We start from the raw sequence: 27442 nt of genomic DNA on the forward strand, positions 1-27442 counted from the left end.
GATGTTGTGACACAGCTCTATCTCCTCCCAGACACGGAAGAATTTCTTTAATCTGAAAAGAAATTTATCATGGCAACAGTTATTATCTAAATAAATTACTGATTTGCAAGACTGTGCTTTAATTTTCAGTTAAAATGCCAAAGAGTGAGTTTTGCAGACCAAGGACATAGTCACTTGCTCACAGGCCCTTGAAGTCCACCCATAAATAAACTAAAGGCCTCATATAGCCCTTGAAGCCTGGCAAGCACAGCAAGTAACATGTGATTTAACATTTATGTGGTCATCTGTTAAAAGAGCAGACGGTATTTAGCAAGCTCTGTTTCCTGCTTACTGTTTCATGATCAAATATTAACTGAAAATATTAGTAGAGATAAACAGATCACACTGTCTTTCTTGCATAAATATATACATTTATTAACCTTTTCATCTATGAGAATTATGAAACCATAAGCAATGAGAAGTAATGCTGTCACTGGAAATAGAACATCCTGAAAGCCATTTTCCATACTTTCTGTCAGCAGTCATCAGTGAGAAATTAAAAGGTGAGGCATAAAATATATTTCAACTCTTAAGCCTCTCCAGTGAAAAGCTCAACCAAGAGAAAATGAGATTACAAAGTTTCACCAGACCATATCACCCAGCTAACAAGGCACCATCCAGAGAGAAGTGATAAAAAAAAAAAGGCTGAAGAAAATACCTCAAGTGCATCTTCAGCTTCAAATATGTTTGTTGCATGAGAGTCACACTGCTCAATTGTCTTTTGGATAGATTTGCATTTAAATACAGCCTGAAGACGAAATACAACTACTTTATTTGTCTCAATTTCTGGCCACGTAAAAGTATATTACCATAGAAAAAATATGAATATGAACTTCAGTTCATAGATGCCTTTTAAAAGTCTATAACCATATGAAATAGAATTAATATGATCAAGTATAGAAAAGAACTTCCAAATGGCAGAAATTTTGATGATGTATTTTTTTAATAGAAAGACTTCATTATAGGCAAACACTTATTACAGCCATAATTATTGTAACAAACATGAACAAACTCAGATTATTCCTGCTTGAGCATTAAGTCAAGGTTACTGAGAGCTTGGATTTGGCCTTGACAGGGAGATGTCAGCAGCCAAAATCTTTCTAGTTTTTCCCTCCCAAGCAGGCATCACCTTTACACTATCATTAAAAACATTTGGTTAATGACAATCAAAGCTTCAGTTCAGCATCAGGACTCGCTAGCATGAAGAGCCTTCATCTGTGCAGGCAGATTACCTGCTACAGGATGAAATTCAGGTCTGCAGCACTAGTTATCAAGCCCATCCCATGAGAATGTAATACAACAGTCCAGATTATGACACTTCTCCTGTCTCTACTAAATAGAACCCTCCTCTCACATTCTGTGAAAAGGTTCATATATTCCACGAGCTCTCCACTTCTGCATTTTCATTTCCCCCATTGCCTTTCACCCTCTTTAAAACCTCCTTCTCCCACAGAGATAATGGGAGCCACACAGCTGTGCCAGTTGCATCGGCCAGGGCTGGGGAAAGGCTCTGCATGGAACACCAGCAGAAATGCCTGAAATTCATGTGCCTAAGCAAAGCCATGCCAACACCACCAGATTTCCACTCGATGAGCACTGTGCTGCTCCACATAGTGCAGACATGCCCCTTGCCAGGCACCTGTATAGCTGCCCCTGCTACGGTATTTAGTCTGCACCTTAGTCCATACAACTCTGAGTCCAAAATTATTATAGAGTCATATGAGATTATATATATATATATGAGATATACATATGATGGTGTGCAGTAAAAATACCAATATGCTTCTCAAGCACCTACTATACAATCCCCAGACACAATATGCAGGATCAATAGAGCCTGCTCTAGCAGTTATGAAAATTACTGTCTTTCTACATGAATCACCCTGTCAGCAATGCATTAATAAGCTCACTTCTGCAGTAGCTCTGTGGAGGGACCCCTAGGGAGAAGGGTTCTCCCCAGCAATAAAACAAAATTTTGCAGATAATTCTGATCCTGACAGCAATCAGATCCATCCCAGAGAGAGAGTTCCCTGGATGTGTGGCAACACTCTTTGTCCTTTCAGTTGCATCTACTTGGGTTTCCTAATCTGATTATGATAGTATTCTCTAGCCCTAAAACAAATCTTGTGTTTGGGACACTGTCCTGGTTCCAGCCAGGACAGGGTTAATTTTTGCAGTAGCCAGGAGGGGTCACGGCTAGGACATGGAGGTTGTTGTTGCTGAATGACACTTCTACTGAATTCCATAACTACCATGGACAATGAGTGTGGACCGCTCCAGAAACACCAGTCGTGAGCTGCTGATGCAGCTGGAAACCAGCCAACAGCACACCAGCCCTCCTGCCCTGGAAGACATCTAGGATGGGTAGAACCCACAGTCATGGACTAAATGAACTCAACAGACATCTTAGAGGGATGGTCATTGACTACGGAAATGAGACCTGAGCTTGTGTACATATATATGTGTATATATATTTTCATATAGATGTATATGTAGTTGGAAAGTATAGGATGTGGGCATGACAGATGGTATAGAATAAGGGGTGGATAAATTAAGGCTGTTGTGAATGGTACTCCCCAATTCAGTGCCCCCACTGAGACTCTCCCAAACCATAGACCGCTCCCTCTCAATCCCCCTTTCCCTCCCCATTCCTGCTGCAGCAGGATGGAGTTGAGAATTGGAGGCACAAAAAGTGAAGATCACGAGTTGAGATCAGAACAATTTACTGGGAACAGCAATGAGATAAGAAAATGAGCAGTAACAGCAACAATTTTGATAGCAAAGGGTATAAGAAATTATTCACATGGAGAAACATTCACAATAATAGACAACACTGGAAGGCTCCTTCCACCACATTTTTTCAACCAGAAGGAAGCCCTTCTCCTCAAGGAGTCCCTTTCCCCCACCCCTGTCAATGATGTGAGGTGGTATAAAATAACCTCCATGTCCTGGCCATGCTCTCTCCTGGCTACTGCAAAAATTAACCCTGTCCTGGCCAGAACCAGGACAGAGCCACACAAACAAACCTGAAGGGTCAGCACGTAGTTTTCAGTGGAAGTAACTCATGAGATTGCCTTCAAACCAAACAGACAATGCTATCTTAAGTCAGCTCCACATTTGCTCCCACCACTGCTGTGCTACAAGCACACAGTCTTGTCTGAACTTCAAGTGCTTGGTCGTAGCAGATAAGTTACAACCAGTAAGAGATACCAGTAGCAAGGGGTGAGACTTCAATTCCCTCGATTACACCATAGAGCACTTCAGTCCCTAGCAAGGCCACAGGCACAGCAGGACTACTTGTGGAATAATCACTGTAAATAAGGATGTGGAACAAAAGCATAAATATGAAAAATTGCAGCAGCTGGTCACAGTGACTTAGGAATATCATATCCCTCCTGCCTCTTCTGATATACTGAAGAATTACAATCTAATATAGGCGGGAGATTATGACCAAAATGTGCTTTAATGCTACTCATTTATGAAGAGAAATGACAATTAATTAACTATCATTAAAGAAAGAAAACTTTTGGAATGCTGAAGATGATACTCAGAACAGCATCCAGTACTTTCTCTTACACACAGTTTCATGGTTCCAGCACGCACACAAAAATGCTAATTCTTTTTTAACGCTCTTATTTCCCTGCAGATCTCTGTTTACACATTAAGGAAAATATATCTAATTTTTTATATGCTAAAACAGTGAAACAAATTGCTCTGAAAAAGAAAGGGAGGTCCTGCTGAGCATGTAAATATATGGAAAGAGATGTGTACTCTTTACAAACTGGCAAAATCCCAAGTTTTTGCAATGAGTAAAGTAAAAAAAATAGGACTTTTGAAACTCACAAGCAGGATTAAAAAAACCACAACCAATTATATTTCTGCCCTGAAGAAAGTTGGTAAAATATTCAGGCATGCATAAAGCAAAGTAAGGCACTTGTCGGCTTTCATTATGATCAATAAAAATTGTCAGTTCATTAGCATATCATTAGCTACCCTGCTGTTTCCAAAGTGTTAACACGTAGAAATATTAATTTGCAAATATATAATATCCCAGAGTTCTGAGGCTCTGACTCCCTGCATAAAATAAGAATTTCAGATAGGCGACTCCAATATAACTTCTTCCTTTCCCCATGTAGCTATAAACATATGTTTACCATCTGTGGAATAGTGGGAAGCAGCTGAGGTAAAAAACCAACAGCTGTAGAATAAAATAATGCTATCAATTCCACTTCCCAGTGACAGCTCAGCTGCTGGAGGATGAAATGTACTCCAGGTTCAGAGCAACTCTCGGACCATCATTCAACTTAAAAGTTAGCTTTTACCTGTATCTCACAATTAAAATTGTTAGTTGCTATGCTGAAATAATTTTAGCATAAAATAATTGTCCTAGCTTGTTAAAATCTGGGGACTTTGAGGAGAGGTCCTCAGAAAAAGGCAACTTGTAAAATTGTCTTAGGAACTGACAGCTTCAAAGGGAAACCGAGTGGGTGGTAAATCACCTTGGCAACAAATCCATGCCCAGATTGAGGATAGGCAGATTGGCCTATTGCTGCACTATAGACTCCTTTCACACATAAACACTTGTACTGTGGCTTCTAATCCAAAACTGGAATAAATATCAGAAACTTCTACTTTGTAAACAAGCTGTTTACCAACTGTCCACTGTTTCTACAGTTGCACGAGTGTGAGATAACTAAGTGGAAGTATCTTGTTGACTATTACTTTTCTTCTTCAGATGTCATTTCATAACTGCTTACCTTAAAGAAACCATGTTTCCTGTTTCTCTGTCCAAGCCATAAACTGCTTTCAGGTGTCAAATTCGTTTCTGGGGGATCAATGACACGTTCATAAATCCTGTAGAGGGAATACATTGCCATTATTTTGAATTTTGCCATTGAATTTTCTTTTTCCTCTGAAAACTTTCAGAATCAGTTAACAATAAAAGATAGAAAGTAGAACCGAAAAAAAACCCCAACATTTCATTAAGCACAATATTTATCACTGACAGTGATGAAGAAGGTATATTACAACTTTAAAAGAAAAAAAAAAAAGAAGAGTCCATCATAGTAGGGAAAATAATAAAAACATACAATCATACAGAAGATCCATCCAGATCCAACAACTCTTTGGGACTTTCAAGCTGGTTAGAATTCTGAATGGACTTCACAAAGGAACTTTTTTCCATACTACCACACTACTCCCATGGCTTCTTTCTCCTCTACATTTGTGTTATGCATCCTTGCACATGGATCCTTCTCTCCTCATTACAGAATTCACTCAGCCTGGGCGCTCATGTGTGGTGCCACCACTGCCCATCCAGCTGGTGTCTGTCACCAGCATAGGACCTCTTTATATATGCTTGGTATCCAACAACAGCAGCAAGTAATACAAGCTCCATAAGCAACCTTTATGTACTGCATAAACTTGCACATGACTGCAGTAATCTGCATACCAAATTTTGGGGGGAAAATTGTTGTAAGACAGAATTTTTAAATCAACCAAGTATTCGGAGTTTGAAAAAGGTTTTGCTTGGGGGTTTGTTTATTTTTAGAAAAGCTGCAATGAAGTTTCCATAACGACTCTTCCAGGAACACAGACCACTACACAATGATATCATCATTTCAGAACATGAAAAATTCAAGGCCAGAGTTACTGACCTTGGATTCTCATATTGCCATGTCACATCAGAGGGAGCCATGAACTCACTGCTCCATAACAAAACCAGCATGCTTAATCAGGATTACTGAGAGGATGATGAAATCTGTTTCCATTACTATCCAGCTCGCAGGGAGTACATATTGCTGTGTAACCACACCAGCGTGACAGCCAATAGAAAAGACTCTGAACGTATCAGGACCTTCAGCTTAAAGAGGTGAAATTATTTGTAGTGAAATTATTTTTCTTTAAAGCTACGGCTTTAAAACAAACATGAAAAACAAACACCAAAGAAAAACAAAATCAACCCAACTCATTGCACAGTTATCTTCCCAATTCCACTCCGAGTGTTTCTAGCACAGGTTCACCCAGTTGTAATCATTCATTTTTCACACTGTAAGTTGCCACGAGTATTGGGTTTGCATTGCAAAGTTCTGTTAGCAGGGGTGGCTTCTGTGAGAAGCTGCCAGAAGCTTTCCTCATGTCCAACAGAGTCAAAGTCAGCTGGCTCCAGGATGGACCTGCCACTGGCCAAGGCTGAGCCCATCAGGAATGGTGGTAACGCCTCTGGGATAACGTATTTGAGAAGGAGGAAAAGTTACTGCACAAGAGCAGTTGCATCCAGAAAGAGGAGTGAGAACACATGAGACACCCAGGACAGCGCAGAAGGAGGGGGAGGAGGGGCTGCAGCCCATGGTAAGGACCATGGGGAGGTAGCTGTGCCCCTGCAGGTCCATTCCCCATCCCCCTGTGTCATTTGAGGGGAGGAAGTAGAGAAAAATCAGGAATGAATACAAGCACAGGAAGAAGAGAGGGGTGAATGGTAAGTGTTCTGTTACTCATTACTCTACTCTAATTTAATTGGTAAGAAATGCAACTAATTTCCCCAAGTCAAGTCTTTTTTGCCTGTGACTGATCTCTCTCTGCCCTTATCTCGATCCACGAGCCTCTCATTACATTTTTTTCTCCCCGTCCAGTTGAGGAGGAGAGTGATAGAGCAGCTGCAATGGGCACTTGGTGTCCAGCCGGGGTCAAACCCACTGTATTTCCACATTATTGGAAAATTCATATATTTGCAGAGGCCTAAAATAACATCCCAGTGTTAAAGAACTTCCAGAAAGGTTGATAAAGTTCTTTATGTCAAAGTACAAAGAGTCATATATTCCACCCACTTTTGCTTATCAAGAAAAGCAGTAAACCATTTGTCAAAACCAAATGGAAGCAAGCTATAAAACTAAAAGCAAACTTACCATTTTCTTAAGAGAAAAAACAAGGAAAACCTTAAACCTAAAACAAAATAGCTACATGAAAATTACAGCTTAAGAATGCAAATACAGAACTCAGAAGGCTTCTTCTAATACTCATCATTTTATTGCTCAAGTTTATTATAGGAATTTTGCATGTACCATCTCTATCAATATTTTAAAGTGTAAGTATATCCCTTCTGCCATACCTCATGCAAAATCTACTGAGATGCAAAACTGCTGCAAAATTCTGAATGAGGAACCAAAAATTGATATGCTCCTTGAGAGCATGTGCACTGAATTGCACTTTCATATTAGGAATTAATCTTTGTATATATAACACAACTTTATTCATGATTTTGGTTAATAATGAAATGCGAAATTTCTCATCTCCAAAAGAATAGTCAATATTCATGAAAGAACTCCGTTTCTGCTAACAGGTAAAATCCCAGTGCTGACCAGGTTCAACAACACTACTTATTGAAGAATATTTGATTTTTATTCACCTGACCTAGTTAAAATTGATGAACAAACTCTACAGTATCTGTGTGCAACTGCATATTAAAAGAAAAAAAAATCAAAACCTAACTGACGTTGTTATATGACAGTTCAACAAGTAAGGAAGACAAATCAGAGACTGAAGTAGCTTATCTTGTCTTTTCTGATTTTTTAACAGTCTTTCAACCTATGTGGAAAGGGCTCTATCAACCTTCTATCCAGAGGCTCTTAAGAAAGTGCCATTCACAGGACACACAAGCTCAGGATTCCCCATATTCCTCTACTGTTCTACCCTAATTTGAATTACATTTCTGAAGCAAGCATTTACCTTAAATTAAGGGATTAATTAATGCTTGGTTTGTGCCTTATTCTACATATGTCTGAAACACTGGTTTGTTTTCTTCTCATAAGATCTGCCCATGGAGTAACAGGCTCAGGATTCAAGAGAAGGTATGAGATGTAAATCAGTCCTTGGTTATCTTCCTATGCCAAAACATGTTTTGGTTGCCACTATTTGGTTTGCAAACAATGTGAACTTACTTTATTACTGCATACTCTTAAACACTAGCAAAAAAAAAAACAGCCCCAGCAAGCATACACACAGCTTATTGCTAATCCTATAGGCCCCTCTATACTATTAGGAAATGAAAACGGCAAAAAAATCAAAACCAAAGAAAACAAATAAACAAAAACTCACAAGAAACATGGTTCACCATACACTGTTTCTTCAATGAAAAATAATTAAAATTCCAGTAAGACTGAAAGATGCTAAAGAGCTGTAAAATAGCTAAACAAAATAAAACTAGAACTACATGGATGAAACTTTTCCAAACCTCAGCAAACAGGGCTTCACCAGCTACACACAATAGCAGTTGATAGCCAGCACAGCTGACTGAGGCACAGCAGGAGCAGAGCCAGGAACTGGACCCATCTCCTGCCTGCCAAGCTCTGGTTTAAATCACAAAAACATAGTAAGCAGTGCTTTATTCCTAGAACAGGTTTTTGAGGAGGAGAAGGACTTCATGGGTATTGAAGACAGCCTGTCAATACAAAATAATTACAATGGCACGTGCATTAGTAATTGGGAATAGGGTTTCACCCATAAGTTAGCACTACTCATGCATGTACATTGCAAATCTATCAAATATTAGTGTTCATTCAGGTGGTTTTTCCGAGGGTTTCTACACTTAGACAAACCCATAAAGCATGAACATTCTGTAACATATTTCAAAGTGCAATTAGAAAAGTTACTACTTAAAGGTGAGGTTCACTTATTGCTTGTGAAGTGGGAAAAACCCTTGCTCTGCTTCCCTTCCTGTATTGGTTTTCTTTGGAATGAAAGTAGTTTTCAGGCTGAAAAAATATTTTTGCTGAATAGAAACAAAAGAATCCTCTTTTTTACAGCTACATGAAGCTTCCACATCACTCACTTTCCCTTGCTTGGCTTTCTGGCCTGAGGTGTGTCACCTTCTCTGGTTTTACACCCGCTTGACCAGTACTTTGTATTTGGCATATGAATGGCTAAATTATACACTTCCAGTTTATGAAGTGCTGGTCTAGAGCTCCTTGGAGAACAGTTTTCAATACATTTGGCTTTGATACCGACACAGAGAGATGTGCAATACACTTCACAAGAAAAGGAATGCTCAGAAAGAGGACTCCAGGGAACTGTGGTCACTAAAACTACTGCAGACTGAATAGCCCCTCCAACATGAGGAGATCCAGGTCTCCAGGTTAATGGAAGCTCTGCTACATACTTCAGACTTTCAGATTTATGATTGCTGCATTCAATTCCCCAGAGAAAGCTTGATTTGCCCCTACTTTATGCCGATATATTTCTAAGAAGCTAAACCATAAAACTGGAGTAATAACAATGAACCAATCCTACTGTCTTGAAATGTTCATGCTCAGAATACATTCACTAACTTCTCATCCTTTCACCAAAATGTAGTAAGAAAAACATCTGTTAGTAGACAAATACCCATGATATTCTTGTGTTTTGTATCCATATCTCTACCCTATCTGCACACTTTAATAAATATTCTTATGCAATCCTCGGGAACACCTTTCTCAAGGACTCATTCCAAACAGGCGTCTCTGCCATAATGAAGACAATATGCAGAAAATAGAAAATCTATAAAATAATCAGATTCCTGAAAGGAGGCACATCTAAAATATTTGCACGCTAATACACATACACACATCCTTCTCTGCACAGAAGAACAAGTTCTCTAGAAATCATGCTTTCTTGGACAAGGAGACAGTTCCCTCCCACATACTCAATAGAAATTATTTTTTAGCATCTTTATAATGTGTAAATATACAACGGTTTAATGTATACGTATAAAATACATGATGGTAAAATAGGGAAATATCCTTATTTTACACATGTGCAAACTGAAACACAGAAAGACTGATTAACCAAGATCACAAAGACAGAGTCTTTGCCCAAGATCTGAGCCATTAGACTTAGCTGCCTTGCACAGTGGTTCACACTCCCTCTGGAAAAAGCGTGACATGGAATTGTCTCTTGCAGTGAAGATGACTTCTTACACATAACTTTTAAAACCAGAAGTTAACACTAGGAGAGTATTTCCACTTCTGTGGAGATGCAGCTCTACTTCATACAGACAGTATTGGCCATGCCAGAAGCATTTTCAAAATTACTGAAATATTTAGCAGAACATGAAAATAAACTTTATGTCTGCTCACATTAGAGTACATCAGCCAACACAGACTAATCAGGAGGTGCAACTGCCTAAAATTCTGAACAATAAAAGAGACTGCAATTCAACAGTCACTACAAAGCAGCACGCCAAATCATGACATTTTCAAATTCTTTCAGGTCTAAAATATGAATGGGTTACTAAAATAGGAACATGCCTTCTCAAATTTGCAGGCTAGATAGGAAAACCCCAAAATTAGCTCACTTGGTTAGAGCATGGTGCTAATTACACCAAGGTTGTGGGTTTGACCCCTGGATGGGCGAATCATTTAAGAGTTGGACTCAATGGTCCTTGTGGCTCCTTTCCAGCTCAGAATGTTCTGTGTAATCTGTGAAAACACACACAGCCCTAAACTTAAGAAACTAATAGCTGCAGGCTAAATATCCTTGTGGCTGAGGCACGGCAAGAACTTCCTTTCTCAGTCCCTCGTCTCTATTAATGCAAGAACAGGGGTTTTTTTCCTGATATGGCTGCCATAGGTACTCTGCTGAAGCTACAAATTTCCATGTAGAGAACAGGTGTTGAGTTCATTACGCCCAGTTTTAAATGTCTCAAAAGTTTATGCTTACAGTGGAGCTAGTTCTCTAGACTCATTTAATGAGGAGACATAAGTGTTTCTAGGGTGTGATTCATCTTACAGTAAATGAATCACTCTCTGAAGGCCCCTCCAACAGCTGCACAGGAGCCCTTCCTGACACCAGGGTGAATCATCAAAACAGATTTTCGCAATTCAAAACCTGATCCTCGAAACTGTCACTCTTGCAACCATTCATTACCCTGTACACATCCATCTGGATCTTCAGATCCTTTAAATACAGTGATGGGTATGGAGAAGTTCTGTTCATGGCAGCCTTTGAAATAGCACTGTCAATGTCTGAAAGTCAGAGGAGAGAAAGATGTTCCCGCGTGTTTTGCATCAGTCTTTCTCCTAATCTAATTTGCAGAGGTGTTGACCACCTTTGACCATTGCTAATCTCTGGTCAACCTTCAAAAACTCAGTGAACCTAAAATTTCAAATGAGAGGCCTCCTAACACAACCCATTGTATAAAAATCACCGGCTGCTTCAAAAGTTTGTCCAACATGTTTTCTGAATCTCAGCTGCATAAAGAAACTGATTACATCAGTCCTGAGCCTTAGGATACAATATTGGCATTTGTATTTATATCTATTCTTCCAGAAGGATTAAGAACTGATTTTAAAAATAAATATTAGGATATCTTTACATATTTCTCTTTCAACCCATTTTCTATATGCTTCCCTATGAAAATGTGTCAATACCAATGTGATTGGATTTTCTTGATAGTATTTACAGATAGGATGCATTATTTGACATGCATTCAGTTCTGGAGCAACTTTAACTGAATTATTCATTCAGTTTCCAGTGTTTAGTTTCATAAAAATAAATTTCCTGAGGGAAATTTTGATTTTTTTTGTGCTGTCTCCTCTGTCATAGTATAGGAGTTCACAATCACTTAACAGAGGAAAGCAATTTAGATTAAAATCTTGGGGTTTGAGGGAAGCCTTTTCTTATTAAACTTTGAATATACATAGTAAGTGCCAACTATTTAATCAAAAGTTATTGTTCAGCTCTGGGAGAAAAAAAAAATAGGAGGTGTCCAGTAATAGTAGATGTCAGGTAAAAGACTCAGGAGTGCATGCTCAGTTCTCTTCAAGCTCTGTCAGCCAAATGATTCCATTGATTTTCCTGTACAATCACAGAGATAAAGTTAATGTACTCTATTTTTCACTTTAATTAATTCAACTACAAATTTAAATATAAAAATAAAAATATAAAAATTAAAATTTATCTAAATATTTAAAAAAACCTCTTTTTTTCCATTCAAAAGAAATTCAAACTAACTTTAGAGAGCCTATAACACACAGGAGGAAATTAAACAAATGCAACTAAAGATGGTTAGAAGAGTACATTTCACTGTCAGGTTTGAGGGTTTATTCTCCACATATACATGGAATAAAGGTAAATTCACAGAGATATTATCTGCCTGTGTGGGGCTTTCCTCACAAAATACAGTAGGTTTTTCATTTTACCAATGAATTTTAGCAGTACTTCTTGAGCACTAAACTAAAACCAATCACTGTTATTGATTCGAAGTAAAGACAGGACCCACTGAATGACAACAGTGAAGGGCAGAAACCCTTCTTTCTCAGAGTACTATGCCTGTGTAGTGTCTTTCAGCTGGAGATCCCAAGGTAGATTCCAAAACTTTACAAACAAGGTCAATATTATGACCTTTACTCTGCAAATGACAAAACAGACACAAATGGTTCCCGACAATAACAGTCTTAAGAGTGTCTAAGCCCTAGGCTAACAGCCTGTCTACAAGGCTGCAGTGTTTACCCATCTTCATTAAAAAAAGCACTTCTGAAAGTGCAAAAAAACCAGAAAACAGGTTGAGTCAGACTCTAAGCAGAAATAGAAATTTGGCCGTTTGCTTAGGATTTTTCAAGAGTTGCAGGGAAAAAGAATTATGGCAAACTATGAGGTCGACTGTGTCTTACCTGTGATGGATCCAGAGTGGGATCTTTAAGATCAAGACAGGTAGTTTGATACCCAAATGGTTGGCAACTGTACTGCTTTTGGCTAGGACAGAGTTAATTTTCTTCACAGCAGCTGGTATGGTGCTATATTTTGGATTTGTGACCAAAACAGTGTGGATAACAAACCCATGTTTCAGTGTCAATGCCTTTTCTGCTCCACACACCGCCCCCCCCAGTGAGTGGGCTGGGGGTACACAAGGAGCTGGGAGGGGACACAGCCAGGACAGCAGACCCCAACTGACCCAAGGAATATCCCATTCCACGTGACATCACACTTAGCAATACAAGCTGGGCGAAAGGAGAAAGGGAATGGGGACATTTGGAGTTATGGCATTTGTCTTCCCAAATAACCACTATGTGAGACAAAGCCTTGTTTTTCCAGGAAACAGCTAAACACCTGTCAGCTGATGGGAGATGTGAATTAATTCCTTATTTTGCTTTGCTTTACATGTTAAACTGTCTATCTCAACTCCCTTTCATCCTTCTGATCCTCTTCTCTATCCCACTGTAGGGGCAGCAGCTGTGTGGTGTTTAGTTGCCTAACAGCACAAAACCACAACAGAAACCTTTTTTTTTCTTTTAATAATGTTTCTATTAAAAAAAATATTAAAATATTTGTCTGGAAAAAATCCATTTTGAACTGGTAAATCTGCACAGAATAGCAGGTGGTTCCTGGTCCTGGCATTGCCCATAAAACTTGTACGTAATCTACAGGTAGCAGAAGCACAAAAGGAATGTACTTGTTGCTGGTTTTGATGAAGGTGATAACTTTTACCATATTCAGCAGAGCTTAAGATGGTGTCTAGGTCAAAAGAATTCTTCCTTTGAACTGCTGAGGTAAATGTCATCTACACACACACACACACACTTTTCTTATAAAAATCAATGCACACATCTCCTATGGATTGATGTGAATTTAGGTACTTACCTTCAAACATCTCAGTATAGAGTTGAGAGCTACATGCATCAAATACCACTTTTCAAACAAATTTCTGACTCTCCAAAGTTACTTTGGCATCTTTTTACCACTTGTGAGTAACTATCACTGTCTGACTCCGAGATCATAAAACACATAGCTGTAGGTTTTTTGTCATGCACACAAGTATCCACTACAGTCAAACACACTTATAAATGAGGACAATCTAAAACTCACAGGGTCACTAAAAGACACCCTTTAACCTCAGCCAGCTTTGAAGCTCAGGTTCTAGACCAGAACACTGAATAAAGCAATCTGTTAACAAGAAAACTAAAAGCACAGCACACTCATTTGTTACCATACCAAACATCATACCAAAAGCCCATCTCAGATGAACCAAATGTTCATAGTACATCCCAGATGCCAAATAGCAAACCAAGTCTCAGCAATTAAAAGTAGATTCTAGAAATAAGACGAAGAAATTAATTCAATGAATTTTTTCAAGATACGAAAAGAAAAGCTCCTCTCCCACAAATTAAGCAAGAAGCCCTTAGAGCAAGATACATATGAGATTTAAAAATTATATTAAAATATCTGCAAAACAAGTAGTAAACAAATAGGCCTATCTTGTATCAGAAAGCAAAAGGGTAAAAATGTGTATCAGAGTAATGGCACAAAGAAGCACTGATACTTAAGTTCTTGCAGCAAAATTAACCCCAAAATAAAATTCTACCAGACCAAAGGGGTAAAACCATGGTTACATGGCTTATATCATCTCCAATTTGTTGTGAAAAAAATAAATTAATAAAAAAAAAATTCTAAGATTGCTTTTGGGGTTTGTCACAAGGCATTTGTTGAGTGAGAACTGGTAGTGCTGAAATTTTGCTTTTATTACATCTGCCTGCTCTATAAAAGGGATGGGCCAGTCCTTGTCCCTGTAGCACACAGGTCTTCACAGCTGGCAGTTACAGCAGAACCTGAAGCACAGTGAGTTTACAGCTTCCAAACATATATTCTTCACAAAATATATGCAGTCTTTGTCTTTCCTGTCTCATGCTCCTCTCAACCCCAAAGTTAATTTACCCAGTAAAATAACACAGGTGCAATTGCAAGGAGAATCAGGCATTTGATTCTGACTCCTTTCTGCACTCCTGCAAAAGATAAATTTAAAATCAAGCCAGCCACAAGCAACCTTTCTATTAAATAGGTTCTTCCCCCCCTCCAGAAACGCATCTGCTGAGAAGTTAATTGCTTTATGGGGTATCTTGTCATAGGATCATCTCATCAAGGGGTTCATGTCATCACTAAATGATTTGTATGTAATCATAAAATAAACTTATCCATATTCCAGAGCCAATTTCCTGCAGTGACTGAAGGCAACTGCAGGCTGAGGATTGCACACTTCGCCTTGGCTGCCATGCTCATGCCAGAGCCCTGCCAGAAGTGCTGTCTCAGCTCTGTGCAAGGGCACTCTGCTCTCCCCAGAGCTGCCACTCCTCCCCACTACCCACTGGGAGAGGGAGGACTCACCCACAGAGGGCCAGCTCATTCCACGTTCCTGAGCTGTTCCTGCAGGTTCATCAGATAACCCACATCTCCATTTTCCCACGGCATTTTTCAACTGCCTGGTTTAGTCTTGGGAGTTCGAAAGATGACATTACGCTCTCTCCATAATAACTAATTGGCCATGACTGAGGAGGTGTATGAAACACAGAGTAAACATAGAGCAAGCCATTATATTGGTTCTAAAATTAAGTTTAGATGGAAACTGCCAGCAGACAGGCAGAAAAGCACCCCCCAGGGACAGCACATTTCTCACATCTGACACACTCAGGAGGTGAAAGCACGGTCCTGCTCAAGTGAATGAGAGTTCTCACTCAGGCTTCACTGGGGCCAGTGTTGTCCCCAAGGTGTGCTGCACAGAACACCTTTCAGCAGAGTTTAAGGTGGTGTGAAAATCAGAAATTCAGCTCAGGCTGAGGAAGTCCTTCTAGTTGCCTTAGTTGGCACAGTGCTAGTTAATTGCTTTCACTATTGACAGGCTGATGAGAATGCCACTAAAATTGCAGCTTAATTAAGTAATGCAGCTTCAGCTGATTCTTTCATTTACTGACTGGTCTCAGATATAAGAATAAGTTATAGGACTGGAAATTGCATGTTACCTTGATCCTATACTGAGGATTAAACTATCATCTTTCTCCTTACTGCTCCTTGGATTGCTAATACAGATCACAACAATGATTCTTCATAACATTAAAATATTTGAAATGGAAGCAGAGGCCAATATGTGATTTTTCTTTTTCCATAAAAAAAACCCGCACCACCAAAACCATAAAACTACCTCAACCAGCTTACTGAATACTTATCTGTGTAGAAATGGAGCATTCCTCAATTCCCAGAAATGCCTCACCTTCTGAAGCATGAGACTGGACTGCCCTTGCCATTCCCTCAACTGGCATATTTGTGAAGCAGCTCATGCCCACAGCACAGAACCAGAAACTCTGCTGTCCCCACACTCAGGGCTGAGCCTACTTGACTCCCTTAAACACTGCAGGAGCCATCCAAACACCATGGAGGCCTGGCTAGACCTCTCCTACACAGCTACATCTGCAAATATGCCAAGTGGCTTTGCATGACACGTGAAGTGAGACCCATGCCATTGTCTGACACCTCTGAGGCATGACAGTCACACCACAGTGTTTCCAGGCCTTGACACCTTCCACCTCTGAGCACCTCATATGCCTCCAGCTCCCCACACCCAAGGAACAAGCATGACTGCTCCTGCACCACTGCTCCTAAGGGTGCTGTCAGTTTTCTCTGTCACCAAATCGTGCAGTGATGAGAACTGTCAGGTTTTGGGGTAGTAATAAATGCAGTCAAGCAGTCTCCACCTCCCCGCAGCCAACTTGGTGATTTTGACAAGATTGGATTTCTAAAAAGAAATATCTTTTGGGAGTTATTGCTGTTCTGAATGGCCAAAGAAAGACACCTCAAGCACTAACCTGCTTCATAAAACTCCAGGCTGGTTGCACAAACTTCAGCAGTCCCATTTGCTCAATCTCCCTCTCACTCCCCACCACGCTCAGAAAGTTTCAGATCGTTTGGAAAGACTCTGTACCATTTGCTAAATGGAGACTCAGATCGCAAGTCAGCAGCTGAATAGGTCAGAGGGGTTCTCACCTGCTCTTTGGCAAAGGTCCAGTGTTTTTACAAAAGTATTTAACTAGAATTATACTGGTATTTTTCAATTCAGCTCCAGTATTATCCTATCTGACTTGTAGTTCTAAACTCCAGAGTTTAGCTAACCACTTCAAATGGAAGAGTTCATTTACATCTTGGATCCCAGTTAATCCGTCTGGCTGGAGCAAGATAATTGTTTTTGTAATCTGAAAGGAAAAATCTCAAAACATTTGCTCTATTTTGTTGATTCTCAAATTACCATGATCACATCTCTGTCCACATGACCCCCATCAGCACTCCAACAAGTAAAAAGAAAACAGAGCCAAGTAACAGGAGATTTCCCCTGAAAAAAAAAATCGTAGAAAAATATCCAGATACAGTTGAAACTATGCAGGCTAAATTTTCAGAGACTGTTTTTATAACTAACAACAGCAACTTCAGGGTTTATTGCATTTAATATTAAATAAATGTCTACACGTATATTGGACCAACATACAAATATTTGAGAATTTGAAATGAACCTAAGTCACACCTTCTGGGAAATTACTAAATCATTTGAGGCTTGCCTGTCTTGATTTAAGATTATTTTGTCTACCATCATCCATTCTCTCTCTCTGACATACCCAGAAAATAAAATCACAAGGAATGCAAGATGCCAATGGTAAAGCATAACACATTATTCCCACCCTCGTGGAGGTATCAACCTGTCTGTCAACATTTACAATTCACCAGAAAGCACTATAAGTCCCCAGTTCTGACTTAAGGGGAAAAAAAAAAAAATAAGACAAAACCACTGTTGAGTCTACATTCAGCAGTAGCTGGGCTTCGCAGTTACCAAACTCTGGCTCCACGGGTCCCTAGAGCTCTGCCCCGAGCTCCTACTGAAGACCCTTAACCAAACTCCTAGAGAATAGCTTCTACTGACATCAGCAGGACCTGGATCAGCTCCTGAAAGGAACCCAAAGCAGATGCAGATTCCACACTGAGCAGGAGCTAAGTGAGGCCTCTCTGCTGGAGCACAGTGCTCCAGGTACCTGTACAAGTACCTGTACAGGCTGCCTTCAAGGTATGGATTGTTATCATATGTTTTCTGTAGTACTTTTTCAGCGCTTTCATAAATACTCATGCCTTCCCCCAGTTCCATCAGCACAGTATACAAAATAGTTCAACTGATTTTTTTAGGATAAATACAATAAACTCTCAACATAATTAGGGACTGAGTGAAAACAGATCATGATTCAGCCTTTGGTCACACCCATACTACCATTCTGCTGATGCATTAGCCATTCAGTGAAAACCCCTGGCTATTAAAAAACTTCTTTAAAAAGAATATAATTCTGACTTTATCCCAAACATTTCCTTGCAGTTAACTGTAATGATACAGGCCTGGTGGCAGCTGATGTGATGTGCCAGCTGGAGATCTCTCTTATGCTAAAAAGTTTACAGCCTTTCTGTCAAACAAAAGGGACAACCGGCAGGTGAAAATTAACTTCCAATCCACACCACCACAGATCTGAAGTTGGGTGCACCTGTAATGCACAATTATAGCACTCTACCCAAGTAACCATTTCTCTGACAGCTTCTGCTACAGCTTAAAGAGCAGAGAAGCAATCTGGGTCACAAAACCATATTCAAATAGTGAGAGGAAATTACCTAGCTGCATAACACTGCCACACCATTTTCTCTCTCAAGAGAAAGTGTTTTACAGTAACTAAAGCAGCAAATCCCTCTTTAAAATACATCCCTTAACCTTCTTTAAATTTATTACACTTTAATTAAAGTCACAGAACTTTGTTTAGATCAGTTGAAAACCTCAGGTTGGCAGCCAGAATATCTTATTTATAAGAACTCAGAGGTCTTGGATTCCCATATTTGGAGGATGTTATTTTAATTTATTTATTTTTCCAATTAAAAAGTTCTCACTGCTCATGCATTTTTTATTCCCTAATGCGCTGTTCTAACATAAAAGAAGCAGACAACATGTTTTTTCAGTTGGAGACTACATCCTAGCCTGCTCCAGTTTTATAATCTATTCTCTTATGCTCTTACCAACCCCCTCCATCAAACAGCTGAGAGTATCCATCAAAACCACAGGCTGTATTCACAGCAAAAGGCACTCCAGCACAGATTTTCACTAGAAAAACATTAATTTTTGCATCAAAGCACCTTTCTCCCTTCTATGCCCGCAGACAGAGTTCAAGTAAAGGAATACAGACACTGTCTGAAAAGGTGAGTACCTTTGTAGCAACATGATTGATGATAAAACAATTTTTAAAAAGCAAGCACCTTTCGAGCTTACCTCCCCAGATTAATCAAACACAATGAGAACAACCTGGAATTTCCAGTTGGTAAATAAATTACCAATAAATACATTTTGATACAGTTCCTACCACCTCTTAAATTGTAGGCTCCATGCTATCCTCTCTCTCTCTTAACACTACTGAATGGAACATATTTCTGGGCTGTCACTGTCGAAGGGGACAAGCATCACAGGGGACAAGCATCACAGGGGACAAGCAGGTACTATGGGAAATGCTACTGACTCTACTGCTGAAAACTCTACAGCTGAAACTAATTCCCAGAGAAGACAAACATCGGATCTCGTAGGACTTGACAGTCTCCTGGGGTTGAAAATCTCATGTATGTATGCGCATGTATGAACAGAGGCCAAAGCTGGAAAGATGCATAGCAGAGTTTATTTGTTTATATATTAATCCTTTAGTACCACAGGTTATTTAAGGACCTTTTGACAATGACACAGTTGCTCTAGCTCAACCTCAACACTCTCCAGAAGGTCCCTGACAACCCATTTTTGCCTAGAGTACGAGAGCACAGATCCCACCAACAGCAAGAGATTTAATTTCCATGTTACTTTAGCATAGGTTTTACTTGTGCATCAGTAGTACATTTATAATTAATGCAGCCTTTTCATTTTTCTAAGCTTTCAGAACCTTACTAGAATGTTAAAAGCATGTTAGCAAGTACACCCACGGCTTCTCATGTCAGTTTTCTGAGACACATCCCTGACTAGAGATCACTGACCTGGCCCAGCACAAAGGCTCTTCAAGTCAGTGAGAAGAGTCCACTGATATTCAACAGGTTTTCAGTCTGGACTCTAAGGTACCTTCCTTCTCTCTCCATTGGAGATAGGCTGAGAGAGTTGGGGTTGTGGCCTTGAGAAGAGAAGGCTTTGGGGTGACCTTATAGCACTTTCCAGAATCTAAAGGGGCTACAAGAGAGCTGGAGAGGGACTTTGAACAAGGGAATTAAGTGATAGGACAAGGGGGAATGGCTTCAAACTGGAAAGAGAGAAGGTTTAGATTAAATATTAGGAAGAAATTCTTCCCTGTGAGGGTGGGGAAGGCCCTGGCAGAGGTTACCCAGAGAAGCTGTGGATGCCCCATCCCTGGAAGTGTTCAAGGCCAGGTTGGATGGGGCTTGGAGTAACCTGGTCTAGTGGAAGGTGTCCCTGCCCATGGCAGGGGCGGTAAAACTAGATGGTCTTCAAAGTCCCTTCCAACCCAAAATATGATTCTATGATTTCTGTGCCAGCAGCTCCAAGCTGTAACATCAAACTCAGCTACAATTCTCACTTCTTGCTCTTGAAGGAGCAAGTAAGATGCAGCAGGAGCCAACTTCAAGAGGACATGCACTTGGGCAAATATAACCCTTTGATACATATGCCTCCCCCACTGTATTATATCTCATTAGAACAGAGGCAATTACACTGTTTTAAAGATGATGCTTAAAAGCACTAAAGGCTTTTACCAGTTCTCAAGTACTTTGCCCTAACCTATCCAGGTCTGAAAAGCAAAGTTGACTTTGAATTGAATCCAAAAGATAATCAAGTATCAAATGTCAAAGCAATTTTCCAAATCAGAGTAATGTGGGCAACAAGGCTGTGAAGAGTAAAAGTAGATTCGACTATCTGTTTACAAATTCAAAGCTTCATCTCCAATGCTTTCTGATGTACTGCAGGTTTTTGGAGGCCAGAGACCAGCTTTCAGTATCACAATACAAACCCTGTAGCAAAACTAGGTTGTGGCTGAATATTTTCCCCAATGCAAACACTTTCAATGCACTCTCACACACAGCGAAACTTTACTAACACTGCATTCACAAATGACTCACTCACAATAGCCTTCCAAATATATAATATATTACCACAGCCCTAAACAAAAGGAGTAATGCATTTATACAAATTCAGGCATATCTGTAAGGAAGCAATGTTGCAAACCCCTTAAAGAAGTGCAGTAGAAATCTAAGGGATTAATTTTGTTGGTCAATTTTATTTTTTTTTCTTTTTCACTTCGTTTTTATTTTTTACAGGGGAAAGAACAGTAAACAAAAAGCAGAGAACTTCTTTAACTAGATAGGTACACATCAAGCTAAATTCTTGTTCTGATGACACCAAATCTCTGCAGGAGATGAGACGGGTCATATCCTCTTTCCCTGTGACCTGTTCAATTAACTCTGTGGAAGCATCACTCCTCATGAGGCATCCTGAACTCTGCCCAGAGCCACTGACACCACACCAGCCCAACATGGTGACATTTACATGTAGAGTTCCCAGCTCTCAGCACTGGATTCTGTGCATACTTTCAGCAGCAGCTTTCCTAACACTAAGGTGAAGCAGGCTTAGGGTTTTCAGTAGTGCTCAGAAGTATCCCCTCATTGGCTTGCTCTTCTTTTTCACAGCTCTGACATTTATTGCAGTGTCATCAGAAAGTGCTAGTGCCAAGATGAACAAGATGTTGACTCCCTTCTGAGTGCACAGATATAAAGGGTTAAGATTTAATAAAGGAAACTAACACCAACATTCACTAAGCTCTCTAATTAACTCAACAGTGATGCTACAGCTGAGTCAGGAACTTAAAGACTTCCTTTTTTTTCCTTTCATTTAAACTTCTACTATGATCTGCCCTCAAGTCATGCTTTCAGAACTATTCCCATTACTTTTCCACAGGAGTTGTCATAAAACACCACAAATACACAGCCAAATAGAGATATTTTAGGTATGGATTTATGCTGGGAGCAACCTTGAGATGTACCACCTTAAGGGACATTGTTAGATGGATCAGCCCCTGACAGAGATGACTATACATATTTGTCACCTGACATGACAGCACAGCTCATTCCATGACTGTATTTATCTATTTCTGCCTGTTGCTGTAAAGAAAATCATGTCACAACCATGACTCTGTGCAGTCCTCTTGTCCCTGGATAGAATTCTGCACCAGGCAGCTGTTTTGTGTTGTCTTTTTTCCACTTTCTGCGCAAGAAAGCAGCCAGCTAAACAGTTTATTAAAAAGGGTCTCCCTAAAACACATCTGCTGTTCATTAAAAAAAAATTAGGAAAAAAATAAAAAACATATCATAGTAGATAATGAAAAACCCATCCCAAAACCCAGTATATCAATAAACTAACAAAAAAGCATAAAGTTGTAAGCAAAGAAATAGTATAAGAAATAAACAATAAGGGTAAGAAAAATAAATCAAATTACTGAAATGAGGACAATCTTCACAAATTGTAGATTTCATGCCTCAATGGAATTAAAATTACTCTAAGCACTTAATTGCTTCTAAGGTCCAAATAAAAGTATCCAATAAGAAACATTCCTTCAGATGAAATTTTCCAGTAGTTAATGAAGATGCAGAAAATGGTTGGAACATTCTTCTCAAAACAGTATCTCATAATTACTTTGGTCAAAATTTAAACTTTTTCAAATGTTCCAATAACCGCCTACTCCTATAATACTCATCCAACTTTATTCTGCCTGTCTGAACAAAATGAAGACTTCAGATAAAAATATCTGCTACCATCAGCCTGCCCATTTAAGTGCCCCAATTCCAAAATGCACATGCTGATCTTCTCACTGAATGCAAAGGATATTTTTTTATTATTTTCAGTGCAATAACACACAAAAGTAATGGTTTGTTTTCCTCATTCCTAAAGACCATTTTGAAAGTCCCAATTTCAAGATCTCTGCTCATCAAGCACTAAGCTGGAAGTCTACAATACATTGTGAGATCAAGTCCAAAGGCAAGATGGATTCCAGGGAGAAGAGATGCTAGGTTTGCTGTTTTTCATTCCTTGAAGTCCTGGCATTATGCCACCTCTCACAGCCTTCACAACTTCTAAAGGAAAAGTGCAACGACAGACAGAATACCCCTCAGAAAATAAAAAGCACCGTTTCCAGACATGCAAAAAGAAGCTTCCAGGTTTCTCAGAAGTTTCCAAGTGAGGCAGCAGATAGAAAAATCAGTAAAAAGTGCATTGTCTGATTATGTAAAATGAAATTAAAATGCCTCTGATGCACCTATCTATTCTTCAAGTTTTCGGGTATGCTGAGGGAAGCAGTTCATCACACGCCAATCCATCACACTTAAATGCAATCACAGGCAAATGTAACATCAGCCAGTGCCTAAACTACAGAGATGCATTTAATACTCCCCAGTCAGCAATCAACCTTTTCCACATTTGTTCATAATCACAATGAATTGTTCCATTTTAATACTTTGTTTTCCTTTTCTTATCCCACGGCAGTTAAGCGTGCTTTTTGAATTTGGTATTTAAAAAAAAGAAAAAACAAAACCTCCTTTTCCAATTTTATTCCTGTGTGTAAGTAGAGATTATTTTTTAAAGAAATATAAGTTACTGGACATATTTTCTTACCTGTTGCAGTCCACGTGGAGCAGAAGATGAGATGCACTAAGTGACACAGCAATCTTATGCCACTGTCCATCTGCCAGGCGGTACGGGAACACCTCTGTTCTTGACTTCCCATTAAACCTGTAGTGATACCTGATCTCATCCCTCAGGCCACTGCTCTCCAGTTCAAAATAGCTGTATTTAAAACATGAAGAAGAATCAGTTGCATTTTTTTTATATAATCACTGTTTCTGTCACTTTCTTCTTAATTCATCTTTAAGCAAACACCACATAGAAGGCCACAATCTAAAGAGGTTACTCAGCATGGATTAGCTGCTAATTGATTTTTTTCAAAGAAGTAGAGAGACAAGACTATGCATTCCAAGCAGTACAAAACCAGCAACTACATGAAAACAACTCAAAGTACCATTTGTTAGCCCAGGAAATTGAAGTTGTCTTTTTACCCACAGAACAGGTTCAACTACAAGAAACCAAGCCTTATTCTTTTCATCAAAATATTTTATATGAGTGCAAGATTTGTAGGAAATAGAAAAATAAAGAACTGTACATATAGCTACCACAAACAAACAAAAAGCCATTAAGTTAAGAAACCACTGGGTAACCATTAAATTTGTATTTACTACTTGCAAATCTAGTTTAAAATAACCAAACAACTGTTTACTTTCAGGACTCCCCTACATGTAATTGTGCTTCACTTGTTTTCTGACTTTTATTGTTACTGCCATGATCGTTTGGCTTTACAGTGGAACAGCAGAACCTCCTGGCTGGATTAGGCATCTCAACACTTGGCATAAACAATCCAACAATCAAAACCTTCAAACAGTTGTCACACTCAAGAACAGCTGACAAACTGGCTTCACACAGATGTGGAGGGAGCCAATTCTTTTTCTAGGATGAATTTAGCCTTTCCAGGACACACTGACCGTATAAATAGTGAAGGCTTCTCTCGGACCTCACCAAGTATTTACACCATATCAAATCTTTTTCCCGCTAAAATGAAGCTCTGGATATAGAAAGAGGGTGGATCTCCATTTATAGTAGAAATAACTTCACAAGCAAGTGAAGATGTTAGATTGTCCAGATATAGTGTCATGTTTTCCCTGCTGGGCAACACCAATTTAACATGGCAGTTGAAAGATAGGAGCTAGTTTGGGGTAGGGAGGTAAAAATTACCGTTATGGAAACCGCTTCCAAAAAATAAATGCAACACAAAATAACAAATATCCAAGTGCCAATTTTCATTTTTCCCTACAAGTCTTTTACATTGCTTGGCAGCACACAGACTCCAACAGCCTGTGTGCACAGGAGTTACATGGGGTCTGTGCACTTCTTCAAGATTAGACCTTACCAGTGAAGTTGAGGCTTTTTGGAACTGAAAAACAGAGTTCTTTGGGAGAAACTTACTTATGAGATAAAACACTAGCTGGAAACATGTGCAAAAGATCCCAACAGATGGGGAAGGGGAACACAAAGACAGTAAGTCTTCACCAAAAGTGAAACTCAATCCTGCCAGTGCCTTGTCATCGTGTTTTTCATGCAACATGAGTGTTATCAGGTCACCTGAATGAAAAACTCAAGCAGCAAAGTAAAAAAACACAAGCAAGTAAAGGCAAACCCAAAACTGAATAAAAACACAGCAGGTGTTTACAAATAAAATACATGCAGTACAGAGTGGAATAAAATCAGGAAGGCTGGTGCTGTGAAGGAACTGGCCTGTTTCATGCACATAATGGCACAAGGAATGCAGATAAACAGGAGTTTTCTAAAGAGTAGAGCAGAATGTTGATTAACTACAGCCATTGCCCATTAAAACACCTAAATTACGTTCACAAGAAATCTGGGGAATGTTTTTTTATTATTTTATTCTGATGCTCAGTAACAGGTCAGAAGATGCTGCTGCTGGCGTTCCCAAGCCAGAAAAGCACTGTCAGTGATGTTATACTTAAACAATTTGTACTTGCCATCTGCTGTCAAAGCACAAAAGGAAGACAAAAACCTTAAAAAAAAAAGAGGGAGAGCTACATAACATTCAAATATCTCTCTCATACACAAAGTATTTGCATAAATATATATAGATATATTTATATGGTTGATCCCAGAAGCTTAAGAGCCCAAAAACAAGATGAGCTCCTGTTGCAGGAAGCAAATTGCTTCCTGTGGTCATCCCTCACAATCTCCAATAGCCACAGAGCTAATCACTCACCTCATAATGATTTGTTTGCTAATGTAAAAGCAACAGTCCCACCCTGGAAAGGTCAGTCAGATACTGCACTTAATCACATCTGTGCTCTGTTATTTGTACAGCATAGGGAATTGCAAAGCAACATAGCTTCTCATCTGACAAGCTTTAGTGTCAATAGTTAATTCAGGATTGAAAACAGCTTGTTGCTTAGGCATCGAACTTGTTGTCAGTCTCCTGACTAATTTATATAACACAGAAATGATTGGTTAGAATTTACTGTGATAGCTAGTGCTAACATTTTTATATATGTACACCTAACACATTAAGTGCCACAGGACTGTATAAAACACCATGTTTTACCTCTTCAGTGGCAGGAAAGGAGGATGACAGCAGACAAATTCTGCACTTATTTTTCATCACCCTTCAACAAGTGCAAATCACAGGCAGTTACCCTCAGACAAACACCACTCTACATAATCCCAACAGCAGAAACTAGCTGGATTACCCCAACGTATCTCAACCATATCTCAGGTATTTAAAAAGCACAAGGTAATGTGAACCAACACCCTTGCATTGATTTTTCTTTTTAAAATGCACAAATTCACATGGAGACCTTGATTACACACACACTTCACCATGTTCACAGTGCAGAAGATGTAGTTGTCTTTTCTCTACCAAAATAGAAGTCATGTGCAAACAGCTTTTCTCAGTAGCAAACATCATCCTTTCTTTCCTCCTCCCACCAGACTCTGAGGGAAAGAAAGCCTCTTCAAAATCAATGACACAAAGGCCATTCACTCCTGGAAATTAGAACTCTGTGTCCAAGTTCTAATTTGCAAATTGTGGAATGGAAGACGAGTGAAAAAACAAACTGAGGCAAGAAATCGTCAGTCTGCGAGAAAATAATTAGTAAAGCCAGAAAAAATAAATGGATTTTTTTTTTAATATCCATCTCATCTTTGACTTGAAATGCCATTGCACAAGTTTTGATCTGCTATAAAACAACAGGTAAAACTGGAGAGAGGGGAAATGAATAGAAGCTACCGTACAACAGGCAGGAAAATGAACTGATCTCTAACGGGCATTTGTAGGTACTTTCCAGCATTTTGTGAGGAACTAAAAGAAAACACAGGAATAGAACAGCATCTAGGACCCTCTGAATAAATGTGTCATCAGTAGGCACGTGTGAACTTCCAATGCTGCCATGAGATCCATATCAAAACCCCAGGAGAGATCCCTGAGTATTACAACTATCTCTGCTTCTGCATGAAGTCTGTGTCGTGTCAGCTTGCCCTACAATTAGCCCCCTGCTACCCTCCTCTTTCTTTTTCAAGAAAGAAAGGTGCAAGACATTAATCTACTTGGCAACTTTTTAGCACCAAGTGATGGGTTCTTTTTTTATTTGTCATTTCCCAATAACAATTTTTTTTTTAAAAAAGGCATGATCAAAAGATAACATGTATTTTGACAGATGAAATTCTCAGAACACATGTATTAAAAAAGCTTGCTGTTTATGGAATAGCAACACAATATGACCTTGGCTGAAATTCTCACACTAGTAGAACTTCCCTATTTGCTAAGCATGTAATTTACCGCTGGCTTCTTCTGCACAGTTATAGAATTCAAATGTTTTTTATAGTCTGTCCACAGTCTCTCATTAAAATTTCAACGTATAAGAGAAAAATATGTTGCTAAATTCAGGCTGATTTTATGCACATCAAAAAAAGTTGGGATATTTTAAGGCAATGTGCTTTACAGAAGGACAGTAT

General features: G+C 39.2%; 1 protein-coding gene across 4 annotated transcripts in view; it reads right to left on the reverse strand.

The window, feature by feature from the left end:
- NELL1 (neural EGFL like 1) overlaps window positions 1-27442 on the reverse strand; it is a 283038-nt gene that overhangs the window by 218966 nt on the left and 36630 nt on the right. For all 4 annotated transcript variants that reach the window (XM_027696334.1, XM_027696335.1, XM_027696333.1 and 1 more), the window contains exons 4-5: window positions 23495-23665; window positions 4797-4893 (exon numbers count right to left, since the gene is read on the reverse strand). In XM_027696334.1, the coding sequence (XP_027552135.1) occupies window positions 4797-4893; window positions 23495-23665 (268 nt within the window). The remainder of the gene's footprint in view (window positions 1-4796; window positions 4894-23494; window positions 23666-27442) is intronic.

The sequence above is a fragment of the Neopelma chrysocephalum genome, unplaced genomic scaffold, assembly GCF_003984885.1.
Source record: "Neopelma chrysocephalum unplaced genomic scaffold, ASM398488v2 Primary Assembly neopelma1_106b, whole genome shotgun sequence".
In the NCBI taxonomy this organism is placed as follows: Eukaryota; Metazoa; Chordata; class Aves; order Passeriformes; family Pipridae; genus Neopelma; species Neopelma chrysocephalum.